The following is an 11,094-nucleotide window of genomic DNA, read 5'->3' as shown; positions in this document are numbered from 1 at the left end:
CATTTTTGTCATTAAAAGCGAAAATAGGTTACAATAAATGCTTTGTGCGAGTTTAGTTTATTACAATGTATGCAGAAACTACAAATGTCCTATCTACAGTCATCTGCGGTGACCACTTCAATGTTGAGTAACAACTCACTAGCACAAGTGTGATGCAAACATCTTCGAACAAACTAAAATAGGCTAAATTTAGACTTGCATAATTGAGCACAAAATTTGCCATTTATGTGGTACATTTGACGATTCATTAGTAGGTCATTTTCTTACGGGTTGGAAGAAGCCAGATGAAGTATTTGAGAGAATCAGTGTTGTCGTATGGATTGTAAGTCTTGAGCTCTGAAATGGTTCTCCGTGCATTGCCTTTAGCCCATTATTTTATTTTTGATTAAGAAAAAAATACTTTAATATCAAAACTGATGGTTTTGGGTAGCGCTAACCTCAATCTGCTAGCATGAATATTTTCGGAGCTAAAGCTATCACTGCTGACCATTAAAACATTGATATTTTTTGGGATTTCAACATGCTACTTTTGCCTTAAAAGTGGCTGCAAAATCAAAATTAGATGTATTTTTCTGCAAGGTATCCGGTATGCGTGGAAGGCTCCTATATGATATTCTGCTTTTTGAAAGAAGAGCCTCACTTACTATTGAACAAAAAATAGGTATGTTAAACCCAAAATCAACTCAGATTGATAAATAAAAGTCGAATTTGATTAAATAGTTAGGCAGAGGTAGATAGTGCATGTAATGAAGGTTAAGCTTAAAAAATGTTAGCAATTTACATTCGTCTCGTTACTGGATCGCCTATCTCTTTAATTAGTACAAATAAGTATTGAAAGGATACAGAGGTAGACTGTTATAAATGCTTTCAGGTTTGCATCCCCTCACACATGTTGTGTAATTGTAGTACTATTACGCAAGCCGCGATGCCTAGGGCAGAATCTGTTACTAACGAGTTCCGTGAATCAAGTCATGTCAAACCTTAGAAAGACAAAGGACTGCCACCAAAGGACTTGCCATTACATAAGGTGCACATTACTGATTGTTTGCTAAAAAAATATACTCAGATGACATTAAGTCAGATTAGGTAGTTACACTCAACAATGGTGACGACAGATGTTTAGGACAATTATCGGGTCATCAAACATCAGTTTACCCCCTCACCCCTTGTATACTAGCGCAGCTCGATAAGTTCGAGCACAACTTGCTACCAAATCTATCAGTGACATTTGACACAGTCGAGATATCTACTCCAAGTTCAGCCTAATTCAAGTAGCGATACCCAACCGCCTATCATGCCTTCCTGTATTTTGTGTCTTAGTTTAACACTCACACATCAGAGCCATGTTTCACCACATTTACTTTCGCCTGCTCATTAAAATATTTAATATTTTCATGTCATATAAATGAATGTGGTGAGGTGGTTGGTTTGTGTGTCAACTACCACCAGGCCTGATCGACTTGGACTGATTCTTGCATTGTTGGCAGAATAAACGGACTGCTAGCATACTACAAGGCGACGCTTGTCGAGGTGATTTATGACGTCTGGTAAGTGATTCGAAAACGCCCAAATCATCTTTCAGGCAAAAAAATCAAGCCCACTTGATTAATCCCTACGAAAATATTGTAAGTCCATGTATACTTAAAAATTGATGAGAAAATTACACCACTGCCATTTATAAACACCCTCTCTTTAGGTGTCGGTAAATGTGAAGAAGAAATAGCAGAGGAGTACCGACACCTTTGCTAAAGTGGCATAATTCCAGTTACTAAGCTGAGCTTAATTAAGCCAATCTCAGCAAGTAGCAACGGCAGCTTATACACAGGAGCAACGAAAGTCGCAGAGCACATGTCAAAAATGATAGAGAACTAAGCAATTTTATTGAGAAAACACGAAAGAGCTCAAATGGAGAAAGCAGAAAAAGAGAAGAGAAAGCAGAAAATTCTCCTTTGCCCTATGCTACCTATATGAGTTTCCTAACAACTCGATATTCCTCAAAACAGATTAAAGATTTTCTTGACTTCTACCTCATGAGGTCGGTTTGAAAGCCTTGGCTGTTAGAATCCTATAGTTTCATTTATTTTATTAAAAAGAATATGGCAATGTCAATAAGCGCATATACGCTAGACATATGTTAAAATGACCTTCAAAGGCGACTTGGCGTCCGTTTGTCAACCAGTGAACAAAACTTAATGTCATCTAACCCGACACTTGAGGAGACGAAGTGATTGTGCTGTTGCAAAATCTTTCTGCTTAACATTAACACACGAAATTCTTTTGGCCAAGCACTGTAAGGCAAATGACGAGGCGGTTTGTTTGAACCTACACTAACTGAGGAGGTCTTGCAAGCTAAGTATATCCACCTCACTTAAATGTTTGAAAGACTGAAAGTAAGGGTATCACCAGATATCACTTAGAAGTTTACTGCTCCGTTGACCCATACTTCTACAACGCAGTCTAATTCAGATCTCCCAAAACACTGTACTTGGTGTGTGTCTAATCAGCTGCCGGTGAGATCCGTCTCCTCCAGATGATGAACCTTAAGCGTAAGGGAGAAAAACTATTGAGGAACAAACAAGAGTGCTATTTTATTCTGAAGCAGTGTAGATATCAAATCATCGCTTAGCTAGATAAGAGAAATTAGGCAAGTTAGGCCAAGGAGGAGTAAAGGTGTAGTCGCATCCTGCATGCCCCTCTATTGCTTTACATTCGAAGAAGAACAGGTAGCATAAAGCAAGCTGCAAGCCTGGGGAAAGGATGAATGGAGGTGGTTCTGGTGTCAAAATGTTCCATTAGAGTAAAGTCTTATTAAACAAATTTTCCTTATTAACGAAGCGGTGCAAGTTAAGAAACAATCAAAGTGCAGAGAAAGGGGAAGCATGCACTACCTGGTTTAATCAACTCGAGAATCATTTGAAATGTCATCTGACCACTACTAGAAATAATGTTCACTTCGTCTGTGGCTACTTATCGGTTGAGATGGCCAGATTTAGGGCAAGCGGACACCAAAGTTATAATGTCTGACAATAGTTGACAAGTAAAATCCAAAGGCTTGGTTACACACTTGCACGATGTATGAAAAAGGTTCAGCAGAATTTTACCACATATCGTTGTTGCCTCTATTTTACTGATAGCAAGAAATTTTCAAAGGGTAGGGATGTGTTACTTCTAAGATATTAGGGTGACTGCGTATTTTATGCCATAGATGTTCTAATGCTTCGGCTCCCACCGTCATCTTTGTGATGCCTTTTAGTGCAACCGTTTGTGTGACATGCGCATGACACTGGAAAAGGACAATTTGATACCTCAGGTCTGTTCTCCATCTGCTGCACACTTGGCGATAATTTCGCAATAAATGTGATTTGCGACCGGATTGCATGACTGATTTGACAGGCCGACCCAAACAGACACGACGAGGAGCCTACACTCAAGCCTCCCATATACGATGCTATGGACGACTGCGAGAAGATTATTAACCTCCTTTTGGGAATGTACCCTTTTCTTCGGCTGCGAATGGAGACCAATTCGAGGGCGGAGTGTCAGATCTTGGAAGTGTCACATGGAAACGCTTGCAGTGCACCCATGGCAGCCGCCACGTATGCTCACATTAAAATCAAGTACACAGTTCCTCACAACGCAACTCCGGGTCCCAAGCTAACTGCTAGGAATGAATCGGCACTCTTTGTTACCCCTTCTGAGGCAAGAAAAATGAATTACTTTGCTATATTTGTTTATTTCTGTTTTTTCAGGGGTAAACATTCAACCTTCAATGAATCCACAATACAATACGGTAGTTCCATTCCACATGTGCAGTATTTTTGACTCAACAAGTAATAGACAGTGTATGACACCTCTGGTTGTTGCAAGTATTTCGACCTCAGTAGGTTGCTTCAATTAATAAATGCCTTTCTGCACCTCTGTGTGCTCTTCCTTATGGAGTAGAGGGTCCGTCCCTCTACATTCTACTTGCCACACAGGTCTGTGTAATAATCTAATATATGTGTGCGAGGCTGCGTAGGCACTGACGGATAGCCGATGCTACTCAGGGTGGTCAGTACGGCTGTCAGTAGCATGGATAAGTATGACAGATATGGGGTGAGGTGAGAGTAATTTCAATTGCTTTTTAACTAACGCTGAAATTGTAGTGGACATTGGCAAGTATAAAGCACCTTCTTGCAATCAATCACTGACCAATTAAAAGTAGGTGAGCTGGAGTGCTCATTGGTGATTGTTCTACTGCAATAAAGGTATGCATTCAAATCTTTGCAAAGAAGTCATTTATGCAGTAAAATTACTACAGGGAAGCAATTTTTATGTCAATAACCCATTAAACCCTTCGAATGTAAATCTCTCTGATGGATATAAATGAAATGGGCTGAGCTGGAATGCAATAAGAAGGAAAGCGAGGTTAGTGTGTGGAGGCTCATATTATCCGAATTAAAGGGAAAGCTATGGAGAGTAAAGATATCCCACAATTGATGAAGTACTAAGAAAAAGATCGCATTACTTAGTGGCACTGTTTATCCAGTGAGCATTGTCCCATGCGGTCTCTGCTCCTGCATCTGATTCTACCGTGACAATTTTATTGGGGTGCCTGATTTAAAGGCTGGATGTTTGTCATCCGCTTCTCAAAGTCTAATGTACGCAAAAGCAAATTTTTTTAATTAGGGCATTGTACAGATCCATTACGACTCGCCACAGCTTGTTCGTAATTATTAGTATAATTAGCTTCTATGAGCAAATTAGGGCTAATTGTATCTACCTCGGAATAGCCAGTGTGCTTAAACCAGGTCCCGTATTAGCCCTTCAGCAGTGGATGCAAGACCAGAGATACTAAAGACAACAAAATGTTAAAGCAAATATGGCGAGTGATTCCTCGCTTTTATCAGGTCTTGCTTAGCGTTTACCGGATACCACCAATGTGACACCTCTAGGTTCCCCCGTGTTCCCAAATTGTCACACCTAGTGGGGTGATGTAATAAAAGGTCTGCGACACTAAAACACCAAACATTCAGTCATTTGTCATGTGAAAATAAAAACACGCCTCACAAGGCTAATCGTCACTTAGTGATGTGATATTTGGGAGCAATTATTTGACACACCTTGTGGCCCGACAATGTTAACCCACCCCGTGCGACATGAGTCAATGCGCCCAGTGAGGCTGTTTAATCTCCACGCGGAATTTACATCACTTGACCTTATGAAACATCTACGATCAAATGTCATAAATGACGTAATCCATTTGAAGGGGGAGGGGATTGACGCAGTCATTTTAGCCCAGAAAAAATTGTCTTACTAAGCCGTGGCCAATGAGATGGTTGACTACAGCCAGAATTCTGCTCCAAAATATGTGCTTTGCCGAATATTTTCTTGATATGGTACTTTTGGTAAAATCTTTAATAAGCACCGCTCTATTTGACCTTTCCTTCAGACTGCATGCTAATACCAGTCAACCAAATTGGCTAATGGCGAATGGCAGATGGTAAGTGTATCGATGTGGTCAAATGCGAGCAAAGACGCACATCTGTGTGATTTGTACCTCGATGACAAGCAAACAGTCTCTGAATCCTCTTGCGCGTAAGACAGTAAAGATAGTGAAGCTGAATCAACCTGTCGTTGGTCAGGCGATGAGGAATGATGATATTTTTAACGTGTTTGTATCAATCAGCAAATCACACCGATCATATAGACACGTTTTCAAAGGAGAGTGTGTTTTGCGCAAATAGGCAGCCATTGCGTACCTTATTTTGCAGCGACTCTTCCCTTGAAGTCCAAAATGAAAATTCTGGTTTTCCAACGTTTAAACTAAACATCAGCGAGGCGGTGTCAATTCATCCACTGACACACTTAACTGGACCCAAAATGGCCGAGGACACTGAAGCACATGAATCACTTTTCTTGTCTAAATGTCTCTCAACGGCTGTCAAAGTCACAGCTAAATTTGCTTATTTTATATTTGGCATTTGGCCTTGTTCCTGTGCGCAAGTCGGGGTGCTACTTATTTAAAATTGTTCCAAAATTGAAGTCAAGATTTGGGGATTAAAAATACTAAAGGTTTGGCTAAAACGATTTGCACACTTACACCGCCAAATCTCTAACATGCTACGCTCTGCTTAGGTCTCATTTGACTCGTTGTCAACCTACCGATCAGGGGTAATCATAAAGGCTAACCTATGAATGGAAGGATTCCATACTGAGTTAGTTGTTACATCTCACACAGTAAACCCTGTCAATAATGTCACCACATGTCCCATATATGACATTTGGCGAATAAATCAGTCACGTTCGATGTTAAACAACTCATCCCAGTACGTCTGGTTCCACCAATCGCGACGCACCCAATAAAAAACCAATAAACCTATAAACTTGATTGTTTAACGCAAAAGTTCTTATAAAAGTGTCATTAGTTTTTAAGTTTATAATAACAGACGCTAGAGTGAGTCGAGATGCGGAGCCTGAGAAACCTAATGTGTTGAAATTCATTTTCCGCGGGTCCCACTCCGTTGTCTATGGGGTAGTCTACCCAAAGAAAGGTGACAAGGCGACACTCATGACGTGGGCTTTAAAGCGCATTTATTTGCAGAATAATTCTGTGGTTCGGTGTGCTCTTCAAGAGCACGACCTCCCACTTCTAGGCACTTTGTTGTAAAGCTTTTGAATTCACAGGACCCCAGCCTTTGTGCTACACGAAGGAAACAGTTTCTACCTACAAAATTTGATCCTAAATGTTTGCTTTCTAAGTCAAAAGGATGCATGACAACGAAGCTGCGGGATAATCTGTAATGTGGACCGCCTTCATGCGATGCACATCGTCTACTTAGACGTCAAATCCAACAATATGCTTCTCGCTGATTCGGGCCACCTTTTAATACGCTCATACTACGCGGCTCGGAATGCGGCATTCCTCAAGAAGGCGGACTTCACTGGAACCTCCTTATTCGTGGTGCATGAGGTAAAGGATCAGGTGAAAATCTTGACAAATGTGAATGGCTGGAAACTGGGCATTCTCGTAGCCACCATCAAGTATGGTCCCGCCACCATAGATGACTGTCTGTGCACAGGGCGGTTTATGGCAGGCCGTTAAGTAAACGTCTCATTTCTTCCTCGAAATTTCTTCCAAGTTTGTGTTAAACAAAATAGCAACAAGCGTGTGGACATTGACGGTGTCAAGTGTTTCGAATTCTACAAGAGGTCAATTAGGAGGAAGTAGTAACTTGCAAGATGAAACCACCTCACCACCCCTCCAAGTTGTAAGCCCCCTCCGATGAGGAGGAGCTTGACCTCCATCCCCACGATCATCTGCATCTCGCTGCAGCTTACGACACACATACGTCACTGATAGGCTTGCATCTTGGAGACATTTGTGATAAGCATGGGGCACGTTGACTGATGGTAGAGTCACCAAGCTACAAGAAACTGGTATGGGCTGGATTGACAGCAGAAAGGATGGATGAACTCTTTGCAAACTTTGAATTCATAAATCCCCTCCTCCAATCATCCCATCTATCAACTGGAAGCGCGATCCATTGGTGACGAAGAGGTAAATTTTGATTTAGAAGAAGATGAATTTGGGATGGTTATCACCACTGAGACGCAACAAGTAACACGATTTTTGATATTTGCTTGCTGTGTCACTGTACAGCATGTACTCTACTCATGGAATGGCAGATCAACCGCCTCATCAATCATCCCTGCATTGGGCTAGACGACGTGATTAACCACTTGTTTTTTCTACCTCAAGTCAACTCCCCTCTTCATTTCTTGTGTGTGTATGCGCATGGTTAGTGTGGCTAAAATATACGCTAGTTTATAGATGAGTTGGCTTTACGCCTCAGTGGATAGGAATTTTCCAGAAGGACTAGAAACGAGTACTGGGGACGCTTAATGCATCCATTCTTACCCAAAAGATACTCTTAGAAATCTTTGTGTAAGCGAAGGTGTAAACAATAACTTAGGCTCTACTTTCCATGCTGACAGCGACTTCGTCCTTAGGTGGGTCTGTTGATCCTAACTTTCGATGCACCGGGGCTGCATCACTACGGTATTTCGACCAGGACTAACGTCCACTGGCACCATCACTTCTGCCGCAATAATTCACCAGCAAAGGTGACAATCTCTCTAACGCTACTTTGCTCAAAACTTGCCCTTGCGGGTGCCAAAGGACTTAATCTTTTGTTGAATTTTAAGCAACAATAAAATGAGACACAGGCGACTTGTATCACCATGCCAACTGACCCAATCACCTATTCTGCATAAAATGTCACTTGCCTACGTGAATGATAGAAGCAATTATTTGATTCCTTCTGTTGCAACTTTATCTGTATGACTTCTTGCTGTCTGTGATCTTGAGCAGCCATAATGTGCTGCTGACAGAGTGCGGAAGCAGGACGAGATGGAGGTAGATGAGTGTGCAAAAGCTATCCCATGGAAATAGCATCTTGTGTCATTTTTCTGAAAAAAAATAATTACTGACGCAACTGAAAATGATGTGTTTTCATTACCGCTTTTCGGTTCTGCTAAATTCAGGCCTAAATGACTATCATTATGGTCATAGGAGAATTTCTACTTTCTTATTTAAGTAGCTGTCATGCGTATGCAGTGGTATGTAGAGCCATGAATGGGCGGCGCGGCTACCGATGTGATGTGATGGATGATGAATGAAAGTAAGACGCGAAGTCGCATTGAGTGGACACACCCGCACAATGCTGCTAATTGACTGGCACATCGACTATCACTGAGAACGGGTCATTCTAAATCCTATCAAAGCATGCAACAAAACTTAACTTATTAATTAGCTCTGGAATCAAAACTTCCATTAAAGCGTTGGAAGCATGTATAATTTTTAATAGGGATGCCCAAGTAAAGTAAGCTGTCCTACAATATCTCAGCCGTAATGAGTGTTTTGCACAAAACTACTTCTTAGATATTATCCGAACAATGCAATGAGTTCACAGGTGTTTTAGAGAGGTATATTAAAATACAGGTTTTCAATTTTTAAAAAGGGGCCCATTTTAATGATAGGCACACAAATCAGCTTTTTATTCCAACATTGCATGGATGGGATTCCCGACCAAGACTGCCCAGCTTTTATACGTGTAAACGAAGTTTAGCTTCACTCATGGTCGTGCTTGATACACGACAGTCTTCATAATGAAGAAGGAAGAACCACCTTGGGCTTGGTTCATCGATTTCTGGGTGATATCTGCATGACAAGCCTTACTGTTGCTGCGTTTTAAGCAAATTCACAAATAACATTCACAAAAAGCCATCATGGTTTTTGAACTGAGTTATAAAAGTGAAGCTGATACATCCATTGTTTAACCTTCATGCATACTCTTCCTAGTAATGACTGTTGACTCGCACTGGCGTTGAACGACTGATCTTACCTACAGTGGGTGTTCAAGACCAAATGGGGCTTCCACCTATGCGATTGTTAAGAAGAGATGATATTACACCATCAAGCGTATCCCATTTCACTTTGTAACAGTCAGTAAAAGCCTTGTGAGCCACCTAGTGCAATTATAATTAAGTAGGACCTATAAAAAAGACAGTAAGCACGTGCACGCATTAGCTACTTGTGGTGATGAATCAGTCTTATATTGAAAGGTGATCCAAGATTCGCGCCCGCGAATATCTACTAGAATGCACAAAGCACCTCCAGTGGGATTAAAGTGGTAATGAAGGCGACATGGATCTAACTAGCTATGATCCTGGGCGTAGTGATACCTGGGATGCAGTACCTAGAGGTACGAAGTTAACCTTAGATAATGGTTGCATTCTCTAACGGCTTGGTTGAATAACCTTGCCGCAAGAAGGGTTGAAACTTTTTGGATGGTGCAGACATAAACAACAAAACCTGAGCACGTTTTTTAGCTTCTAAATCAAAATCAAAGCAGTGGAAGCATGCAGCTTCAGTACGGTCTTAGCGTCAATGTCGAAGTAAAGCAATATGTCCTACGGCGCTTCAAGCCCACCGGAAAATATTTTGCACGCATCCTACTTCCCAGGTGCTGGCCAGAGGGTGAATTGAACTGTAAATTACGAAAACATTAAGGCTTAAAAAGGAGGAAGATATAGTGATATTGCACTTTTCACCTTCCTTTCTTCACACCTTCTTTTACCCTTAATCTATTCCTAAGCAAAATGCGTGTTTTATAGCTCATAATGCTAGTGTACCTATCCGTACAAATGTACGCATTTGCTTGGGAGGGGATCAGGGGAAGAAAGAGAAGGAGAGAATACAGAAGGCAACCTAATACTGTTTCATCTTTCTCCTTTTTGAGCCTTCATATTCTCGTAAGCCACAGTCTTGGCATTTTCTTTTTGGCAGACAACTATACGCGAGATAGTGCCTTCGTATATTAAGTAAGCAAATTCACACTGTGGGTATCGCATAAAAATCATTCAAGAGCTCACTAAAGCTGACCAGGTTACGAAATACCCACCAATCTCACGTATTTATGTTCCTTTAAACCAAATCGACCATATCCTGACTTTGTCTTCTTAACATATAGATCAATGGAGTCAGCTCACTTAAGATCCAAACTAAAAGTGCTCCAGTACTTCACTTTCGGGCTTCTGTCTGTGTTTTCTTCACACTGAACTAATTCCTCTAAGCAAAGACTTCTTAAACCATAATCTAATCTGGTCTGGTCTGATCCCCCCTCCTTCTTCATCTCCTTCCTTTGCTTTTTTCCCTCTTTGTCTGTCCATCTGCCTGTCTCTTACTCCTTAACCTAGCCTTTGCAGTGTATTTTCCATTTGCATGGCTGTGGACTTATTTGACACCCATTACTGTACCTCCCAATTTCTATCACAAATCTAAATCCACATCAATTCCTATTTGAATGGAAGCAAAAGACGCTAGTTAAGTAGTCGCTAAATTTTTAATCTCGATAAATTGAGTGCATTTTTAAAGTTTGCTAAAAGGAATCAATTGATGATTTAGTTTAATATATTTTTAACCGAGATTTTACATTAGGTGTCGGAAGCTATCAATTTAAAGGGAAAACTCGTTCATTCTACCTCGACTCCATGACCAAGGTAAAAATAACAGTTTACGGCAATGTTAACATATTTAACTATCATAATATG

General features: G+C 40.9%; 2 protein-coding genes across 2 annotated transcripts in view; both read left to right on the top strand. All coding sequences in view use genetic code 11, as the record gives it.

Moving 5' to 3' along the window:
• The window catches only part of EGR_10781 (hypothetical protein), a gene marked incomplete at both ends in the record, with an annotated part of 4,870 nt that extends 501 nt beyond the window's left edge, over positions 1-4,369 (top strand). The window contains 5 exons of the mRNA XM_024500030.1: positions 28-147; positions 194-322; positions 1,321-1,426; positions 3,750-3,830; positions 4,248-4,369. Of these exons, the coding sequence (XP_024345555.1) occupies positions 28-147; positions 194-322; positions 1,321-1,426; positions 3,750-3,830; positions 4,248-4,369 (558 nt within the window). The remainder of the gene's footprint in view (positions 1-27; positions 148-193; positions 323-1,320; positions 1,427-3,749; positions 3,831-4,247) is intronic.
• Positions 4,370-6,802: 2,433 nt separating this feature from the next.
• On the top strand, positions 6,803-7,084 carry EGR_10780 (serine/threonine protein kinase; the record flags this gene model as incomplete). Its single annotated transcript, XM_024500029.1, has 1 exon — positions 6,803-7,084. One exon carries the CDS (start codon positions 6,803-6,805, stop codon positions 7,082-7,084), a length of 282 nt encoding a protein of 93 aa, XP_024345554.1.
• Positions 7,085-11,094: the final 4,010 nt, after the last annotated feature.

This window comes from Echinococcus granulosus (assembly GCF_000524195.1).
Source record: "Echinococcus granulosus chromosome Unknown EG_S00268, whole genome shotgun sequence".
Classification (NCBI taxonomy): Eukaryota; Metazoa; Platyhelminthes; class Cestoda; order Cyclophyllidea; family Taeniidae; genus Echinococcus; species Echinococcus granulosus.
Note: the sequence above shows the minus strand (reverse complement) of the source record. Positions and strands in the feature narration are given on the sequence as shown.